Raw genomic sequence first — 21,568 nt, forward strand, 5'->3', positions numbered from 1 at the left:
ATTCATGAGAAATTCTAATGCAATTATGTTTGTGTGCAAAAGGGATAATGGAAATATCAAATTACTTTTTCTTTTTTTATTTTCAAAACAATATGCACAAAACAGCAATAAAAAAAAATAAAAAAATAATCATGAGCATTTGATGAAAAGAGCAAAAAATTCAATATTAAAAAATCGAAATGCATTTGGCAAAATGATACAACACATGAAATAAATTATTTGATTTTCATAATATAAAACATTGTGGAGCACTTTTGTTTGTCTTTAACATTTTGAATAACTAAGAAACACAACAGAAACTTCTATCTAGCTCTTTTAAAAAGAAACAATAAACACAAGAAACATATCGCTATTAAGATAAAGAGGATAAAATCAGCAAAAACAAACAAACAGAAAAATAGTATTTAACGCATTTATTCAGTTTAATAATCTATGCCTTGCTGAAGTAATGGAATATCTCCAATATGACCACGCACTTTCTCAACCAAGCCGTTGTATTTCTGAACCAGCTCTTCCAACAATCCCACCGAAGTTGAAGCTTCGCATAGTTTTATCAATGCTTCACGGCACGTTAAGAAAAACACGTGGAAAGTGGCTTTAACCAAGTCTTGGTCTGCCTCGTCTGTTTCGTCCTTGTGCTGCTCGAGGAAGCAGTCAAAGATGGCCATTGGACCGGCATTGACCTCGGTGGCGATGGCGCCTTTGATGGTTGTGAGGAGCGCTTTTTCGTCAAGAGGATTCATCTGGAACTTCATCTGGTCCACTTTGCTTTGCACATCCTGCGAGCACTTCTGGGCAGGCGAGAACACTTTAATCTCCATTCCACCGCTTTTGATCGGCACACGGCGCGTGCAGAACGGCAGAGGCTGCTCTGTGCGGCAGATCGTCCGGCGGAGGAATACTTCGTGCATATGCGGCTCTCTTCTCTTCTTCTGCTCTTTGTCTTCTGGCTTTGGCTTTGTGAACGTGTTATCAAAGAAGAAGTTTGACACATTTGTGATTCTGCTAAATCCTGTTCTGCGGTCGTTAACCTCAGTTTCATCAAAGTACGGATCCACTGCAGTCAGGAAGAACGACAAGCCATCGGCAACTTTGTCCATCGTCTCGCTGGTCGGCCGCTCAGACAGAACTGTCGGCTGAATGCCAAACCTCTTTTGGTACTTCGCAATAAGTCCGTGCTTAACATCACCAATCTTCTTGAAGTTATATTCCTTGATGATATACTCATTCCCATTCTCCTTTTCGAACACTTTGCCATAAAGCCCGATGAAGTAGAAGTTGGTTTGCACTCTTCCTTTGATGGGTATTTCGATGATGCTCTTCAAAGTCGGTTCTGCTAACTCTGACCATGCTCTCTGCAGATTCGGCAAATCGTTGAGTGCCTGATAAAATGCAACAAGGATTTTCTTGACTGGAATCACGTATTCATACATGTGCGCACTTGACAACAGCTTCGCTGCTTCTTCCAGCTGATCCACACACTTTTCAATCACAAAGTCACGTGAATCACGAATGGCCGATGCAGCATCTGTGTTTCCGACGAAATGAATAAGCTCATCTGCTCTGTAAAGTTTGTAATGAGGAATAATCTCCTTCAGCAACACGTCCCATGCAACCCACGACGCTCCATATCTTCTCTTTTTGGGAACAATTGGAGCAGCAGGAATGAAGCCTGCTGATGAAGATGAAGAATCTCCACTGACAGCTTTTTGCTTTCTAATAACTTCTTCACAGGTCAACACCTGAAGATTGCCTTGTCCATCCAGCTTAGCGAAATCACTACGAATTGGCAGATATTGAGGATATGTGACAGACTCGCATGAGTCTGGGTTTTCTCTCAAGTCAGCTGTGTAAATATCAAGAATGATAGCACACTTCACCACTTGCGCTACAGCAGCCTCGTCGAGACAGCTGATAGTCTGCATCAGATCCTTAAGAGTTGTGCAGTTGGTGACACACAACTCAGGCGAATGGCGATATGACTGAACGAGTGAATACCTCAGATCTGCTGTCAGTTCATTGTCGATGTCCTTCATGTTCTTCACAACGGCGGATTCTTCGAAAATAGTTAGCAGACGACTGCAAATACCGGTGCATTTGGTGTTGAAATCTGGCGCCTGCTCTGGATCGATGTTGCACAGATTCGACAAGGAATGATATGATTGCTTAATTGCTTCTTCTTCAAAAGTGTTGGCAGATGCTAAACGGAACACACACAATGTAAAGATTGACTGAGGACGGGACATTCCAGAAGTCAGCATGTAGTTCATCTTCATGATTGAGTAAAGAGTAAGCACAGCATTCTCTCTCACCGACTGGAATGACGACTTGCAGCGCTCCATCAATATTTCAGTAAGTTTGTTGAGTGCCTCCTTCTTTTCAACCAAAAGGAATTGCCCACCTGTTTTAATCAAAAAGTAGATGAGATTGAAGATTGAGGCAGATGCTTCTTCGGACTGCTTTTCAGCAAACAGCTTCAGCAACAGATTCCAAGTCTCCTGAAGACTGTGATGCGCCGAGTTGCATGCAAACTTCTGGTAGTTTTCTCGCTCTTTCTCGCAGTTGCTGAGGTTGTAGTTCCAGCGAATCGCAGTCCGCTCCTTTGGATTCTCTTTGAAGTGCTTTGAGAGAATCTCGAAGGACATCTGGTCGCCCAGAAACATCCCCAGCTGTTCACGATGTGCGTCTTTGAATGCTTTCTTCGACAGCAGCTTGTTCGAGGTGAAGGCAGAAAATTCGCCAATCGCAGCACAAATTGTCTCAGATACAATGTACATCAAATCCAGTGCTTTGTAGTAATTGTCTCCTTCCTGCTCAGCTGCAGCAGTTGTGAGTGGCTGCTCTTTTGCTTCTGCAAGTGCACTTGCGCTCAGCATCTTGCGAACAGCCTCGTCTTTCATCCGCCGAGCGTTCATTGTTCCACCCAGCTCGGCTGTGCTTCCGCTGTTGGAGAGTCCTCCCTGTGGAGAATTGGGAGATGGAGGAGTGAAGATCTTTGAAATGTCTGTGTGTGACGGGAAACTCGAATGAAGAGTACGCATTTGTGATTGAGGGGTGGACAGAGCGCTTGTCGATGGTGATGACGACGACGATGGCTGATCCTCATCGGGATTCCCCAAAGAAGTTAAAGGCAAATTCATCGAGGCACGTTTCGAGAAGCGGATGGAGCCTGTTCCACCATAAAGCTTGATTGTGCCACCTTGTCTTCCCATTGTCCCCAGCGATGCCAGTGAGAGTGTGTTTCCATCATCAATTCCACCAGATGAATTGCGTGGAAGTGTTCCCATTGCTGACGATGATACTGACAAAGAAGATGGAGCACCAGCGTTTCGAGAATGATAGCGCAGTGTAAGATCCTTCTTCTTGTCTCTGAAGTTGACGCGTGCTCTATGCCCTCCAGCAACCGTAGCCTGCATCTCCTCCAGCTTCTTCTTCACATTGTCAACATTTTTGGACATCTGCTCAGACGGATTCAGCGACTTCAAGAACTTGGTCACATTCTCCACACGGAACAGCTCGACAGCTGCGGCCAGCAGAGAGATGAGTGATGGATATTGCTCGAGCTGCAGATGGGATAAGAAACGATGATAAACAGAAAGCTTGGAGTTTCTCAGCAGCCACAAGCAGCTCACTACGCAGTCGTATTGCTCAGACAGACGGATTTTGCCCGCTCTGTCAATAAGCTGCTTCTTCTCCATTGCTGTTTGCATGAATGAATAGTTGATCCAAGATATCGTCATTCTGCATGTCACGCTGTTATACTTCTTATCTGTGTCAATTCTCGTGAGCATCTCCCGATAGAGATGGAATGGGCGCAGATCGGCGTTTGCCTCCTCTGCTTTCTTGAATCCGTCCACATCCACAAACTCCATGTCCCCTCCCAAGTCATCGTCCATTCCATCACCTCCTTTGTGAATATCTGGCACATCCAGCTCTAGAACTTGCGATGTCTTCAGAGTTGCGCTGCTCCCTTCGCCTCCAGCTGCCCCTGGCCTCAAAGTGCCTCGCAGCGTTCCTCCTCTCAGCGTCTCAGAGCCACTTGGGCCTCTTCCCCTTTCTTGAACAGGGCTGGCAGAAATAAGCATGTAATCAGCAGGCGTCTCTCTCTTTTTCTCATCCATGTCGACGATTTGCTGCTGGCACGCAAACAGAGATTTGACAAGAATGTGAGGAAGGAAGTAAACAAATCCTTTCTCCTTTTTAACTTTCTCAGACACTTTGGATATCAAGCACATGGGCACCCAGTGCTCTGATGAAGTGATGATTGTCCAGAAGTTCAGGATTGCACCAAGAATCTGCTTTCTCTCAACTTCTGTCTGTGTCTCCGCGTCGGGAGCGTAGTATGTCAAGAACAGCAGAATCAGCTCATTCACCTTTCCTCTGTCTGCCACTGTCCACAGATGTGTCAGGAAGGTTGCCAATTCGCTCACAAAGAACCTGACTTGTGTGGGCTTAGAGTGCTTCATAAGGACACAATGGAACAATACGAAAGATTTAAGAACAGAGTAGAATTCGGGTGTGAATGGATCTTCATAGACTTTCTCACTTGGCTCAGTTGATGAAGATGCTGATGCGGATGAAGATGCTGCGCTTCCATGTTGTGCATCAAACCTTGATTTTGTGATAATCATTGACTTTATCACAGCACCAAAGAAGAACCATCCAAAGTGGATGTGATCGTGGATCTGCGGATGCACCGTTGGCTGGTTCGACCGCAGCGTTTCCGTTCCTTGCATCATCCGATCAGATGATTTGGAAGGTGGTGCAATAAACGGGAAGATCCAGTTGTTCTCCAGTGTGTGCTGCCACAGCTCAAAGTCGATGCGCCGCTTTGTCTGGTCCACTTTCGTCATATCCACTTCAGGATACAGAATCAGTGCTGCATTCATCCATGTCTTGATCGATCCCAAATAAGGCTTCACCTTCGAGTAGTCCCTCAGCTGCTCGATGCTTACAGCCAGCGGGTCTGCTGATCCGCGCCCAGCGGCATACGCATTCGACGAAAGAGGCGAGCCGCGTGAGCCTGTTGAGAGCGTCCTTCCCATCGTGGCACCAGAGAATGTATGTGGCGACGAGGGAGATGGAGTGGGCACAGGAGAGAACGACTTCTCTGGCACAGGCGAGTTCGGGGTGTGTGCTCGTGCAGCAACACTATCGTGTGGCGAGTCTTCGACTGAAGTTGTTGTGCCATCGGCGAGGCTCGTAAAGTCGAACTGGTCTGTTTCGTCGTCTTTGTCATTGTCTTTGTCCTTCTTCAGCTCCTTCAGCTTCATTTCAGCCAGTTTCCGCTCTTTCTCCAGTTGGCTCAGGTCGATTTCCTTCTTTCCGTCATATTCGCTCTTTTCGTAGTCAAACAGTCTCCGCATGACCTGCTTTGCTTTCTTGGTGGCGTTCTCGTCTTGATCAGCAATCTCAATCTTCTGCTCAAATATGCTCATTCCTTCATCGTCGTCATCATCAAATCCACGTGGCGTGGTTGGCAAATCTCCTCTCATTGCTTGTGGAGAAGACACATTTGCTGGGAAAGTGGGCAGCATCGCTGCAGAAGCAGAGGAAGAAGAGGAAGAAGAAGACATGAAGCTTCGACTGTCCTTCGACGCCAGCAGACTCTTCTGCAGCTCGTCCTGCATGATCTTCCACGAGCACTCCATCAGAATGTGTGCCCACGCCTTCATCAGAACCAGATGCAGAGGCTCCTTCGACACCACCACACGCACAAGAGAATCAGTCGAGTCTCTCGCTGAAAGTGACGCTGACCTTTTGAGTGAGTCGCCTTCTTTGCGCTTTCCTGGCTTTGGCGGCGGGGCAGGTGCTGACGAAACACCCACACCGATTGGGTCAAGCTTCTCCTCCAAATACTCAGCTGGAATCTCCTGCTTGAATGAAGTGAATCCTGTGGTGTACTTTACAGTCTTCAGCAGTGACAGCAAGTCTGCCACGACTGAAATACGCTGCAGCTGAGGGAATTTCAGCAGACGGCGGAAGAGAATGTTGGCGATGGTGGGGAAGTAAATGACAGCATCCATATCCTTCTTCCCTGTTGTGGACCGCCCTTCCATCCCGCTCGAGTTCTCAGCTGAGCGCGATGTCATCTGCAGATAGTCTGAAAGAGAGGAGATGCCTGTGGATGTTCCCTGCGAAGAAGAACCTCCTGCCATGTGAGGCGGAAGAGCATCGCTGCCATAGTTCCGCAGGCTCGACAGAATCATCGCCTCATCTTTTTCAGAGTTGGCAAGCAGATCGCGAATACCTGCATTTTGTGGGATAATCGTTGACACAAGCGAAAGAGACACAGAAAACAGCGGCTTTCCGTCGCTCAGAAAAGCAACTGGCAAATCCGATGAACCAGAAGAAGCAGAGGCAGAAGTGGAAGAAGTCGCAAGAGGTGAGCTGGAGGAGGTTGTCTTGGCACTCGAAAAGAGGCTCATGTATCCTCTTTCGAGTGAAGCTGCCACTTGGAGCTGGACAAACGACTGGCGCAGATGCGACTCGGATGTGAGTGGCAGCACAGAGTAGCCGATGATGTTCAGAATCTGCCTGTCCTTCTTCTTGTCTTCTTTGACAGCTGCCTGATACGAAATGTGGTAGAACGTGAACAGAAGATGCGTGCGGTCGGTGAGCTGGAATGGAAGAGCGATTTTGATCTCATCAATGAAATGAGGCTTCCGCTCGTGGTAGGTCATCGACGTGACAATGTGATCCACCATACCTGCGCTGTGTGACCCGCCGTAGAGAACAGGCTCTCCGCGCTCGGCAGTCGACTCGTCGGAGTTCTTCAGGCGGATGTCAATGCAAATATTTCGCGCTCGCTCGCTCGCAATTTTGCCGGTGAAGTCGACACAGTCGGGATAAACATACAGAAAGTGGTAGAACGAGCGGAATGTTAAGGGCAGTTTTGGATTCAAGAACGATTGCACCATTCGAATTGGCTATTGATTGAGTCACACAAAATGATAATATTGAAAAAATTATTTTTATAATAAAACTAATAAAATCATACCTCTTTTAATTCAGTCAATTCAGAGTTGAGGGGCTTTTCTTGCTCGTCTGCTGTGTCATCCTGCACAGCCATGCCTTCTTCAGAAAGCTGGGGTGAAATGGTGTTTGGAGCTCGAGTGTTCTGAAGGTGCATAACATCCAACGACATGCTGCACGGAATAAGCTTGAACTCGCCAGGCTTCTTCGAGGCAAGGTCAATAGACTCAATCAGCGTCTTCTCATCGGGTGTCCCGCGATATCGATAGACATTACCGAATTCGAGGCACTTCATCGTGTCCTCCGGCCATTCTCTGTCACGAAAGATCTGCTTGTTCCATTTCTTGTCTTCCCACACTTTCACAAAGCCAAATGCAAATAGCTGTCGAAATTGGCCAAGCCCTTTTGTGTTTTCATTGTATGCCTTTTTCACCTTCTCCACATCTCTCGAATTGGCATCTTTTCCTCTCGCTTTTTGAACTTTTTCTGGCGAGTTTAAATAGTCGCTAATTCCTGCATCTGAATCTTGTTGACAGACTTTTGAAATGCGAAATACCAAATATGCCTGAGAAACATCATCTTGCAAGTTGATGGTAAACAAAGCTTGTCGAAGTGTTGTTAATGGATTTATGGTTTCTGGTTCCACAACAGCTCCTCCACTTGTTGCAGCTGAAGGGATACGCGGAGCATTTTGCAATAGTTCAAGCTGAGCTGGCGTATTTAAATCCATATGGATATCTTCGCTTAATTTTCTTTTTCCAGCGATGTTGTACAGTGCAAATGTAATAAAGTAGGGTTCAAGATTTGAGACTAAAGTTCCTTCAAAATCAATTGAGCGTAACCTGATAAACAGAGTATCTTCTACTGACGATGATGCTGTTTGAACGAATCCAGATAAATTCACAACAGGACTTGAAAATTCAGAATCTGAAAACATTATTCCGCAAAGTTGTCTTCCAGACAGAGAATTTTTTGGAGGCTTTGAAAAATGCGCTTCATCCATAAATTTTTCTTTATCTATTTGATTATCTTCTTGTTTCAAAATTTCTGGATCAAGCTCAGCCTCTCCTTTTGGCTGTTCGTAATGACTTTGAGGAATAACAATATCTATTGGCTGGTAATTTTTGGTTTTAAATTTAACGGACAGCGATTCTTGTGTAAAAAACATTGTTCCCTGTTTGACAACTTCCGGAATTCCTTGAGACGATGACTAAAATTTAAAAAAAAAAAAAAAAGGGGGAAATAATGAAATGCAAATAAGAAAACTGAACTTTCAATGCAAACTAGCAATTGCTTCGGCAATTTTTTCGATTTTTTATACTCAACAATTGGAACAATAGGTTTGAGAGAAATCTTATTATCTGCTGGAGGGTTTAAAAGAAGTTCAGTTTCAAGATTTTCTTGAGCAGATATCAACGAAGAAAAATGCTCTTTAATGTTTGATACATTATTGCTGTTCGATAAATAAGTAGTGTCACCTAACAAAGGAGGTGTGGAACTCATCTTTCAAAGAAAACGCCAAATTAAGGTCAGATCATTAAGATCCATGTTCAAAAAAATCTGAATAAAAATATATAAGCGAAGCATGTGAAATGAAAAAGTGTATATTGATGTTTGAAAAAATTCAAATAATTAGAAAGTTTGTTTCTTTGAAAAGGTTCTGCATTTAAGTTCAATCATGAAAAATCTAATTTTTTCGTTAAACCCGAACAAGAATTTAGAATATAAGAGCGAATATGTTTAAAAAAGCAATGCTTTATCATAAATTTGTTCATACAAAGACGATATTTTTTAAGAGCAGGAAGAAAAACACATAGTGATTTGTTCAATAAGTTTGATGCTCATAATTATTCAAACTTGAAATTTTAAAATCTTTCAAGTACCAAACTCAATTTTTGTGAGAAGATGGAATTTTTATTTTCCCTCAAATATAAAATTTTATTTGATTATTGTGCTTGGAAAATGCGAAAATGGATATTTAAGTTTCGAAAGGAACTTATTTCGCGAAATTGCAACCAATGCAAATAATAATTGATAAGCATTCAAGAAATGATAGATACGGTTTTATTGATGATTATGGATATCTTGTGTTGGACAAATCACTTTCCTGTCAAAGTCAATGCCGCATTTTTGACTGAAAATACTTGTGCTTTGTTAAGGATTTTTCGATCATGAGTCAAAAGGCTTGCACCTATTATTTCACAGACAGAAAGAATAAGTCTAGTGCAATAAACAATGCAGGCTTTCAATGCTTCAATTTTCTTGAAGAAATTTCATAAGTAGACGTGCGCTGCTTGATTTCAAGAATTTGAAAGTTTGTCACATTATTGAGCTATGAAAAATAAATCTATTTTCTCTTTACAATGAAAGGGTGGTAAATGATTTTTTATCTTTTGGATTCTTTGAAAAGAAGGCTATTCTGCAGAAAGCGAATTGAAAGCGAATTGCTATTCCATATTTTTCTTTGCCTTTTGAAGAGCATTCCCCAAACGATCATTCAAATTTTTTTAGAAGATAATCCTCTGAAATTATATTTTTGAAATCAATTTACATCGTTCATGAACTGCTGATTTTGTGATAAAAGATCAGAGAATGAATCAAGAATAATGGTTTTCATTCTTTTGAACAGAGAAAAAACAGCAAAGAAAGAACCAATGCTCAAAACAATCATAAATTTGCCAATTTTTCTTTTGATGAAACAGTTTTGCAACTCAGAGGATTCATTGGTATCTTGTAAGATAGTATCTCCAGTTGAAGAAATTAGATTCAAATCTTATTCGAGGCAAATCCCAAACGATGCTTGTTTTCAAAAGTGTCAGACTTTCACGAACTCACCAATTTTCACCAATAAAGATAATTGTAACTGTCCAAAACAACAAATTAATAATTTTATCATTAGTAGTCTTCACATTGAAAATTCAACAATTCAAAATAGGAATCTGTATTTTGGAATATATAAATATCGAAGTTGCATTGCTAATCTTATATTATCGAATGCTTCGTTAATATCATGTGGAATATTATTGTCTCCAAGCCCCAAAGAATTATTTGATTTACAGAAAAGCAGCATTTTCATTTTGAATTTTAGCTGCTTTTCACCTATTGGCTTCGTTCAATCGTCATTCTTCTTTTTGAGCGATAATTTGTCTTCTCTTTGCATTAGCGAATCGAATATATGCAATAAGGCAGTTTATGGATGCAATTGTTTGCTTCGAAGTGGATCTGGCCGATGCGAAGAATTGAATAACTGCGTTTTTAGAAACATTTCCGATGTGTGTAAAGTCAATTCAAATATCTCATTCACATCATGTGTAGAGCAGTGCACAATGGAGAGCTGCTCCATTTTCTCTTCGACAAATGCATTGGAGGGACTGATTGTAAGTGGTACGCAATTATCAAACACGTTTATAGCTTTGAATAATACATATAGATGCAACGTTCGTATTGATAACGAATACACTTTAAAAAGTCATATCGACACAAAAGAAAATCAAGATTATATATGTTGTGAATGGATCGAGTGCAACGCATCTTGTGGAGGAGGAATCTTTATTCACGACAGTCAAGCTGTAAAACTTACTGTGTACAATTGTTCTTTTTCAAAATGCAATGCCACTTTAACAAGAGGTGGAGGGATTTATGCATCAAATATTGGTTTATGTGATGTTAATTCGACGAAATTTGAAGGATGCTATTGTGTTGCTTCAAATGATGAAGGTGGCGCGGGTGCTAATTTGGAAGGAATTGAGTCGCAGATATTAGTATCCAATTGTTTATTTGAAAATGGATGGTCAGGAAATGATGGGGGAGGCTTGGATATTTGGAAATCAAATGCTTCAATTCAAGAAAAATGTATATCATATTGTAAATTCAAAAACTGTTCTTCACATAATCCAGTAAATGGAGTTGGAGGAGGAATCGAAAACTGGCATCCAAGTCAAAAAATGATATTGACAGAATGTCTTTTTGAGAATTGTTCATCTATTTGTGGAGGTGGAGGTGCTTCATTATATGTGAATGATAATAACAAAGGATTATTATTGTATTTTTGTTTTTTTCACAATAACTCTGCTGTTTGTGGCTGTGATATTATTCTTTATAATTCTTCACAAAATAACATTGATTCATCTTGCTTTTCAACAAGAACGACTGCAAACAGGGTTAGTAAAGATTATAAAAAACTTGACGATGTTAGTTATTGGATCAATTGCAATGGTGGCTCTGAAAGGTATGTTTCATGTCCAAGAGAACAGAATAAGGCAGGAGACACATTTTTTTGTGGTTTGGGTATTGAGCATCCATGCCTCACAATCAGTCATTGCTTGTCTCAAATGATTGTGGGGTCTGTGGAGGAAATCAAAGTGTTAAGTGGAACAGTTGTGGAAGGCAAAGGAGTTGATATTGGAGAGAAAACAATCACTGTGAATGGGGCTTCACCAGCTGGCTCATCCATTGAAACAAAATTTGAGGGAAATGGATTGAGCCTGTTTTGTGTTGAAACAGGGGAATTGACTGTGAGCGATCTATCAGTGGTTTACAACACCTCATATGAAAACAACAGGCGATGCAGACTGTTTGAGGTTGAGGTAAGTGGGTTGATGGATGTGAAGAGAGTGAACATTTCGATGGATGCAGCTCATTCAGAAGAGAGAAGCATTCAGAACTCACTTGTGAAACTTGAGGGAGGAGAGTTGAAGATGCAAGATGTGAGATGGGGCATAACATTCAGCATCACAAGTGTGATATCACTTTCTCAAGGATCATCTGCTTCATTGTCTCTGGATAACTGCATATTCAGCAACATTGTGAAAACAGCAGCTGGATCATCGCTGATAAGTGCGAGTGAAGGGTTGCATTCTACAACTCTTGATGGATGCACGATTGATGGCTGTGGAAGTGAAGAATCTGAGTTTGGAGGAGGAATGATGATTGAAATGGGGAATGTTGGTTCATTTACGATGAATGGAGGTGTTGTGAAGAACTGTTATGCCTCAGCCACTCAAGGGAGAGGAGGAGGGATTGGGCTGAAAGTGAAAGACACAAATGCAGATTTTCTGATTTCATCGACATTTGAAGGAAATCGAGCAAAATTTGGGAGCGATATTTTTGTTGATTCGATCGATCTGGAGTCAACAGCAACAAGTGGGAAAATTGCCTCGTTAACACCCTCATTTGATACAAAGAGCAAGATGCAAGGATATGAAAATGGGGATGAATCGTTTCCCATTCCGCTGGTAGTGTATTTGTGGAATAACTTTTCTGCGCCAGCGTTTGTTGGAGGAGGATTATTGAGCCATGATTTTTCGAAGTGTGGATTTGAAGAGTTTCCGTGCTCATCCATTTCGAAGGCAGTGTCAATCCACTTTGAGGGGAAGAAAAAGGATGTTGCTCTTCTTGAGCCATTTGTCTTTGAGGAGGAACTGGGGTTGACTTCAAATGAATGGAGCATTACATCCAAAGAGAATGAAATGAAATGTGATGTCTCTGATCTGATACAAGGAACGCAAAGTGGATTGATAGAAATCTCAGTCGGTGCGTCGGTATCAGGCATCGTATTTTCATTGAAGAAATCGCTGATCTTTCATGAAAGTGTGTTTGAGTGCCATTCAGGGAAGCTCATTCTGAATGGATGTGGGATGGAAGGAGGGGCTGAGAGTATTTCTACAGTGTTTGTGAAGGCTGTTGGAGGGGTTGTGGAGGTGATAAAGTTTGGAACAAAGAATATGAAAATTGGAGATTCGTCGATATTTGTTGTTGAAGGAAATGGAGAGAGTGTGCCTTTGATGAATATAACTCATAGTGATTTTGGAGAAATCATATTCAACGACGGGTGTGTTGTTGAGTACCACGAGGGGGTCATTGAAGAGATGTCGGGATGCACATTTTCATCGATCACTCGTTCGAAGGGAAGTGGAGGATGCATCAGCATTGTGAACAATGAGGATGATGATGATGATGGAAGAGATATCAAAGTGGATATTAATGACTGCACATTTGAAGGGTGTGCTATTACTGGAAAGGAGGGAACTGAGATTGGAGGAGGTGCACTCTTTTGTGAGGCATCTTCGAAAACGAATCTGTTGATAAATTTGTGTTCGTTTTATTGTTGCAGAGCACCATATGAAGAGGGAAGTGTTGGATATGGAGGAGGAATAATGCTGAAGATACTGAAAGAAGAAGAAGCAGGGTTTGTGATATCCTCACCAACTTTTTCATCTGGCAAGCCAAACAGTGCGAAATATGGGAAGGATCTGTTCATTTCATCTCAATCACTCGCCAAGAGCATCAAGAATGAAACGTTGCCATTTGTGAAAGACAGATTGGAGGTATTGACCGAAAACTCGATGAGGGGATATGATGGAGAAAACAGAGAGTGTGCAATTCCGCTGATCTATTTCTGGAAATCGATTGGATCGAGTGTATATATTGCTGAGGAAGGAAACAATGTGATTGTTTGTGGCCCGTTGGAGTATCCATGCGCTTCTGTTGATTATGGGCTGAAGCGGGGGAGTAACTTGGGGATTGGGTCAATCACAGTTCAGGGGCTTTGCGATGTGAGGAGTGAAATGAGTGTGATTGGGATGAATGGTTTAAAACTGGAAGGAATAAATATGGAATCAGACAAAATCAAATTTGTTCAAACACTTGAAGTGAATGGAGATACTGTTGTTGAGTGCAAAGGGATTGTTCAATTCAATGAATTGGGGATTCTGATTCCCAGTGCCTTTGACAATGGGGCAAACATTCTTATCCAGACAGGTTCAGAGGCAGTCAAAACGAGTATTGTGAGCTGTTCAATTCACATGAGTGACAATGTGATAGGTGAATTGACATTTGGATTGATAAGTGCTTCGAAAGGAATTGTTTCTATCGAAAAGACAAAGATAGCTGGGTTGATATCAATGCATGAGATTATGAGGATATCAGCTGATTGTGTGACAGCAATGAAAAATGTGACATTTGAAGATATTTCTTTGGACGGAAAAAGTGCAATTGCGATGAGTGAAAATACGATTGCTTCAAGCGAAAAGAATGATGCAGAAGAAGTATGGAATATTCTATTTGAGCAATGCATATTTGCGAATGTGAAGCACAGTGCGACAATCAACCCTTCATCGCTTTGCTGTGATGTGTCGAATGATGTGAGATTGAAAATGGAGAATTCGACAATTGATGGGTGTGGATCGGCAAGCTCGAATGAAGGAGGAGGAATGTTCTTCCTCCTCAATGAGAGGGGGAAGCTGGAGATGAACCACACGAATGTGGTAAAATGTTTCTGCTCGAACAACGGGAGAGGCGGAGGGATATTTTTGAAATCACAGAGTGCCTTACAGAAGGCATTGCCCTTTGTTTTATCGAACATCACATTCAAGGAGAATGTTGCATTGAAAGGGAGGGATGTGTTTGTGAAGTGCACTGACCTTGGCACTCAGATTTCGGAGTCGCAGTTTCTGATAAATTTTGGGGAGCCGTTTGTGAAGGAGCTGGCAATATGGGGATGCACATCAGACAATTATGGGGATGAAGAGGATCTGTTGGGAAGAGTGTATGTGTTCAGGAGCGAATTCATATTTGTGTCTTCGATTGTGGGGAACAGCAGCAACAGCAAGAATTGTGGGGAAATGAAGAGTGCGTGCTCATCGTTGAATGTTGGGGTGAGCCACGTTATTCCTTCAGATTATTCTCAGTTGTATATCTGGAATGAAACAACACTAACTGGTTCGTGCTCTGCTCAAAAGGTGACGATCAAGTCGATGGAATCGAATAGGAATGCCGAGATAAAAGTGAATGAAATAGATTTTGCTGATGAAGGAGCTGTGACGACATCAGAGTCTGTTCGACTTGAGAAAATTTCATTTGTTTTTGGTGGAATGCAGAATGTTGTCTGCTCGTGCTTAATTCGCCAATTGAATGGATTTCTAATTCTAGAATCTGTTTCGTTTCATTCAGAGAGCAGAACAACAGCAAATTCACAGCTCCCTTCTGATGCTTCTCTGATTGTTGTTGAAGATGGGGTATTTGAAGCAGATGCGTCCAGTGTTTACAGTTTGGGATTCACAAAACCTGTTTTCAATATATTGGGTTCGGAAAGATCATCATTTGACGATCTGAGGGTGGATGATGTTCAATGCAAGAGTTCGGTGATTAAATGTGGAAAGAGTGAGAAAGTGAGTGTTTCAAGGCTGACAGCCACAAACATCGCTCTTCAAAGTGAAAGCCTGATCTTGTTCGAAAACAGCTATTCTTCTATGTTTATTTCATTGGTGTTGTCATCGTTTACAAATGTCAGCCGATTATCATCTGGGTCTTGCATTGTTTGTGCAACAAATGGGATGAGTGTATTTGAGATGTGCAACTGCTCTTTTCATGAGTGCACATCAAAGTTGAAAAAGGGGAGCCAAGTTGAGACAGCATCAGTGGAAAAGATATTGATCGAGTCGTGTGTATTTAAAGGAAGTATAGAAGAAAGAAACGAGAACAATTTGAATCAAGAAGAAGAAATATGCCGATGGAATGGATCTGTTGTTGATGTTGCTAAGAGTTCTGTGATGCTGAAAGATACAACAATCTTGAATTCACCAGAGGGTGGAATAACAATGAGTGGAGGAAATGTGTTTATTGAAGCTGGGAATTTCTCAAATAACAATCCATCGATTGAGGGATATCCATCATTGAGAAGGAATATCATCTGTTCAGATTCTGGAACATTGAATGTGCTGAGTTTGAAAGGAGGAGATGGATTGGAGAGAAATACATCGCTTTGGATGTTGAATGAAGGGTGCAGTTTTGAAGGGATTGCTTCTGAAAGGGATTCATCATTCTTCATTCCTGTTCTGGAGAGTGTGGAAGCAAAAGAAGAGGCAAATAGAATGAAGCTGATATTTAAAGGAATGCTTCTTATTCCATGCAATTTGTCATTTTCAGTTGTGAAGAGGAAGGGAGAGGAGAAAGAGATTGAACATTATGATTTTGATTCAAATGGGTTTTTGTCAGAGAAAGAAGCAGAAGGAAGTGCGGCAAAAGATCTTATCAGCAGTTGTGGAAATGATGCTGAGGTGAGTGTGCATATTTTATTTGGGAATGCAGAATCTCCATCATCAACTGATTCATTCGTCCTGAAGAATGCAAGCAAAACAAAACAAAAAGATGAAGGAAGAATTGTTGAAGGAGGGATAGAAGGAAAATCCTATTGGTTATTAATTGTCATTGTGCTTGTTATAATATTGTTTATTGTTCTGATTGGTTTTATTTTGTTTGTTGTTCGGTGGAAAAAGGTGAAGAACGAAGCGAAAGATTTGAGAGAGATTGTTGATGATAACATCAGAAAGGATCCGAAGGCTTTTGAGATGGTGACGATGGAGATGTCGCCTGAAGAGCAGTGGAGGAGAGCAGAGAGAGAGGCAGAGAAGAAGAATGAAGAGAGGATCAAGAAGAGAATGAATGGAAAGGAGATGGTGCATTCGGAGTCTGAAGAGTATCTTTTGAGCGAGAGTGGTTCAACTGAATACATCTTGGGAAAGGACTCAGACAAGATCCCAGATTGGGCATTGGAAAAGGTTGAAGAAGAGGAAATTAGAAAACAGACTCCATCACCATCCACCTCAACCACTTCAACAACTGATTCAGATTCCACATTTGTTCGAGGGGAGGATCTGTGCCCAACCACTTCATCTATGTCTAATCTGGTGGATGCAATGGCCTGTTCGTCTCCTCATGAGAAATTGATTGTGGATCTGAGGGATTCGCTGTTCATGCTGCTTCATGGGAGGAATGAGAAGAAAGAGATGGCGATTGGAAGTCTTCAACAAAGAGAGCAGACAGCTGCCCAGATCCTGTTCTGGGTGGCCAATCTTGCACTTCACTCCTTTGATGAGATGGAAAACGGATTATCTTCACTGGCCAATCTGAGTCCTCACATTGTTCTTTTCTCAGAACACATGGTGATCTGCATTGCCCTCCACTCCGACTGCTCATCAGACTCAGACACTTCATCATCGATCTCATCAACAACAGTTGTGACATCTGCAAGTGATGATGATGATGACTCTCTGCCTTCATCAGCTTTTGAGGATGAGGATGATTCCAGGAAGGAGTGCTTGAGGTGGAAGGCGCCAGAGTTGTTGATCAACAAAAACATGGGAGCAACGAAGGAGTCGGTGGCATTCTCGATTGGGATGATGCTGTGGGAGTGCTTGACGCTGGAGATCCCGTTTGGGGAGTATGAGGCAGAGGTGGCGGGGCAGAAGATTGTGAATGGGGAGAGACCGAGGAAGGATGTGAAGAGCACGGGAAGTCTGAGCACAGTGGTTGGCCAGTGCCTTTCAGCAGTTCCGGAACAACGGCCCACGCTGGCTGGGCTGAAGCGAGAGTTTATCCAGCGGTTTCCGGCAGGAGGTTTAGTCATGACTGTGTCGGATGCTGTGGATGTTGAGGAAGACACAAACGGAACAAACAATGGGAGTGGGAATGGGAGTTGGAGCTTGATGAGCGAGAGATGAAAAGTGTTTGAGGGGTTGGTGTTTGTGTTTGTGGAGCTTGTGAAGATACCATTTGGGATTGGATGGGAAGAGAAGAAAACAGAAGCATTTGAGCTTTGAATGTTTTTTGTTTGTTTTTGTGGGGTATTGGCTCTTTCATTGAGAGAGTCAGATGCCTTTCACCTGTTTTTGGTTGTTGGGTGTGTTGCAATGGGTAAAGATGGAAAGCTTCTGTTTTCCCTTCTGTTTTCTTTTTATCTTTTTATTTCACTTTTTGTTTTTTGTTTTGAAAGGAGTTGTCATTTCAAACAGTTTCAACAATTTGGAGATGTGGGGAGTAAGGCATTGAATTTGTTCGTTTGGGCCACAGCTAGTACACAACAACATTCCGATAAAAGCATTGGCATCTTTTCACAATTCTGAACAATCAAAACAAAAAACGAAAGAGTTTTGATGAAACAATGATTTCAAAGAACTTTATTTTTTCCCATGCCTTCTTGTCTGCTTTTTGTGCTCATGGTTATTCTCCACATTTGACGTGAGAATGAAAATTGAAGCGACAGGAGAGGTTGAACAGACAAAGGTTAAGAAAAGAGAGGAGGTCTGTTCCCATCTGCAAATAATTTTTGGTGAACCTTTTGGTCATTTTCTCAATAAATGCACAGAGAAGTGGGCCAATCATCTACCACCACCAATAATAAGAGAATGAGAAAGAAAAGAAAGTGAATGTTTGCTAAATAGAGTGTACAGCGTGTTGTGGGTGCAGCCAATGCTTTTTAGAATGAAATAAGAAAATTCGAATAAATTATAGGGCTATAATTTTATCTTGACCTTTTTTCTTTATCTAGACCTTTTTCTTTTTTGCCATGCTTTTAGCTTTACACAAGCCTGCGATAAATAAAAAATAACCAGAAATGTTTGAAATGTTTTATTTTCCTTATTCTGTATTTTTTTTTCAATATTTCATGTTTCACAAAAACATCGAGGATAATAATAATTTTATGTTTTGATCATTGACTTGCTGCTTTTCCAGTGAATAGTTATTATCAGAAGTTTTAAGCTTTCATATCATAATATATCGTTTCTATTTTATAAGTTAAACTTGTTTAAAACTTTCTCAACTTGTTTTTTTCACATTTTTCTCATTTCATACACTTTTTCAAAAAACATGATTTCAGAGACATGCATCCATTTGTTTTAATATTTAATGAAATGAAATAAAAACAAATTTGAAATGAAATGATATCTCAAAGAAAAAACATCAAAATATTTGTATATGACGAACAATTTTCAGATCAAAATTTTTATATGTTCTGCCATTTCGCTTCAAATTCTTGTTCAATTCTTTTTCATTTCAAAATTAAACAAAAACATACAATAAATAACACCTTGTTTTTAGTTTTTATGTTCTTAAAAATTTACACAAATTCATATTTGTTCCGAAAATCGTGTTTTAAGCAAAAACAGTGAAATGAGAAAAAAAGGTTAAAAATTTCATTGAAAAAGTCAAAAACAAGTAAAAATAATAATATAGGAGTGAAGAATTGTGATGCTGTGGCTAAAAACGTTCATTATGAAATATTCGCGTCACAGCCAGCAAGTCTTTGATCTGGGTCCTAAAATAATAAAAATTTTGAATATTTTTTTGAACATAAAAATTTCAAATTTTTTTTCAAAAGAATTCTGAAAAACAAAAATATCAAGAAGTCTATTTATTTTGTTTTTGTTATTAGCCTTTTCACAAATCAAAAAAGCAAAAATAAGTTTCAAAAAAACAGGGTTGAGATAAAATTTTGAGGTCAAGATAAAATATAAACCCTATCTCTTTTTTGTATATGGGTTGAATGTGAGAGTTTGAGAGAGGATTACTTCATGAGGTTCATTAAGTGCATCATTAAACAGTTCTTTGATAAACTGTTGAAAATGATTTATTTTTCTTTAATAGGGTTTATATTTTATCTTGACCTCAAAATTTTATCTCAACCCTGTTTTTTTGAAACTTATTTTTGCTTTTTTGATTTGTGAAAAGGCTAATAACAAAAACAAAATAAATAGACTTCTTGATATTTTTGTTTTTCAGAATTCTTTTGAAAAAAAATTTGAAATTTTTATGTTCAAAAAAATATTCAAAATTTTTATTATTTTAGGACCCAGATCAAAGACTTGCTGGCTGTGACGCGAATATTTCATAATGAACGTTTTTAGCCACAGCATCACAATTCTTCACTCCTATATTATTATTTTTACTTGTTTTTGACTTTTTCAATGAAATTTTTAACCTTTTTTTCTCATTTCACTGTTTTTGCTTAAAACACGATTTTCGGAACAAATATGAATTTGTGTAAATTTTTAAGAACATAAAAACTAAAAACAAGGTGTTATTTATTGTATGTTTTTGTTTAATTTTGAAATGAAAAAGAATTGAACAAGAATTTGAAGCGAAATGGCAGAACATATAAAAATTTTGATCTGAAAATTGTTCGTCATATACAAATATTTTGATGTTTTTTCTTTGAGATATCATTTCATTTCAAATTTGTTTTTATTTCATTTCATTAAATATTAAAACAAATGGATGCATGTCTCTGAAATCATGTTTTTTGAAAAAGTGTATGAAATGAGAAAAATGTGAAAAAAACAAGTTGAGAAAGTTTTAAACAAGTTTAACTTATAAAATAGAAACGATATATTATGATATGAAAGCTTAAAACTTCTGATAATAACTATTCACTGGAAAAGCAGCAAGTCAATGATCAAAACATAAAATTATTATTATCCTCGATGTTTTTGTGAAACATGAAATATTGAAAAAAAAATACAGAATAAGGAAAATAAAACATTTCAAACATTTCTGGTTATTTTTTATTTATCGCAGGCTTGTGTAAAGCTAAAAGCATGGCAAAAAAGAAAAAGGTCTAGATAAAGAAAAAAGGTCAAGATAAAATTATAGCCCTATGTTTGTGATGTTAACATTAATCAACAACAGCAAGATGATGAAACGAACTCTCTTTTTTAATAACATAAATTTTGAAAATATTCATGTTTGAATCATCCATTCATAAACATCTTGTTGGTTTGAAAAAAAGTGAGAAATAGAAAAATTGTCTTTGCGATACGGGTTTTTTATCAAAACTGAAACGATTTGGAATGATAAGTGTGATAAAAAAGAATGCTTTAAGTTTTCAAAGGGAAATGCTCTTGGAAAAAAGATTTAGATAAATTATCATATCGTTTATGATTCAACAATCATCAATCATAAGTTTGTTCAAATGTGTACTTATAAATGAATGATTATCAACAATAATTCATCATGGTTATTTTTACGTTTGATTGATGACTTTGAACATTTTCATTGGAAAAAGAAATCTAAAGAAAAAAAATAACTATTTTGAGAAATAAAAATCAATTTCTATTTTCTAAATGGAGAAAAATAAAGAGGGAAATAAATATATACTTTTTTAAAAAAAGGACGAAATACAAAGGCGAACAAGAAGATTGTCCAAGTTCATGTCTAATAAAAAAAGAATATATATAGATACATAAAGTTTGGTGAACATGTATTCGTACATGTATACAAAACTCTATTCCAACATTTTTTCCATATCAATAACAGGAAGATGATATTCATAATACTGTTCTCCGTATATTTTATATCCAAGCTTTTCATAAAATCCAACTGCCGTCAATTCAGCTGCAAGCGTTGCTCGCTTTCGTCCAAGTTTTCTGATTTGATCCTCCAAATTCTGAAGAAGAATTCTTCCAACCCCTTTACCTCTGTATGGCTTTAAAACTGATACACGATCTATATGATATGTTATGCCATCTTTATTGGGAAAAATTCTAGCTGCTGCAACTGGCTCTTCATCATCAAATGCAATTGTCAAATGATATGAAATAGCGTCAAGATTATCAAATTCCTGAGGTTCTGTATATCCTTGCTCGTCACAAAATACAGTCTTTCGAATGACTTTTGCTTTGTCAAAGGGATTTCCAGGCTCTATCCACGTTGCAACAACTTTTTTTTCACTCATCAGATCAGGTATTCCACTTTTTTACTTTGACGTGCCATAAACTTATTCAATAATATTCATAATTGGTCTATTTGTCTACTTGGC

The 21,568-nt window shown here is 39.6% G+C and overlaps 3 protein-coding genes across 3 annotated transcripts; 1 reads left to right on the top strand and 2 right to left on the bottom strand.

The window, feature by feature from the left end:
* Positions 1-422: 422 nt before the first annotated feature.
* Positions 423-8,500, bottom strand: MONOS_13977 (putative Dedicator of cytokinesis protein 10; the record flags this gene model as incomplete). Its single annotated transcript, XM_067866734.1, has 3 exons — positions 8,260-8,500; positions 7,001-8,185; positions 423-6,929 (listed from the first exon to the last, which is right to left on the bottom strand). Exons 1-3 carry the CDS (start codon positions 8,476-8,478, stop codon positions 423-425), a joined length of 7,911 nt encoding a protein of 2,636 aa, XP_067719423.1. The 5' UTR covers positions 8,479-8,500.
* Positions 8,501-15,900: 7,400 nt separating this feature from the next.
* On the top strand, positions 15,901-17,790 carry MONOS_16359c2 (uncharacterized protein). The gene has a single exon (XM_067869270.1). It carries the CDS (start codon positions 16,323-16,325, stop codon positions 17,472-17,474), a length of 1,152 nt encoding a protein of 383 aa, XP_067719424.1. The 5' UTR covers positions 15,901-16,322; the 3' UTR covers positions 17,475-17,790.
* Positions 17,791-20,839: 3,049 nt separating this feature from the next.
* Positions 20,840-21,494, bottom strand: MONOS_12231 (putative FR47-like protein). Its single transcript, XM_067864838.1, has one exon. It carries the CDS (start codon positions 21,482-21,484, stop codon positions 21,035-21,037), a length of 450 nt encoding a protein of 149 aa, XP_067719425.1. The 5' UTR covers positions 21,485-21,494; the 3' UTR covers positions 20,840-21,034.
* Between the last annotated feature and the right edge of the window lie 74 nt (positions 21,495-21,568).

This window comes from Monocercomonoides exilis (assembly GCF_001643675.1).
Source record: "Monocercomonoides exilis strain PA203 chromosome Unknown scaffold62-463630, whole genome shotgun sequence".
NCBI lineage: Eukaryota > Preaxostyla > Oxymonadida > Polymastigidae > Monocercomonoides > Monocercomonoides exilis.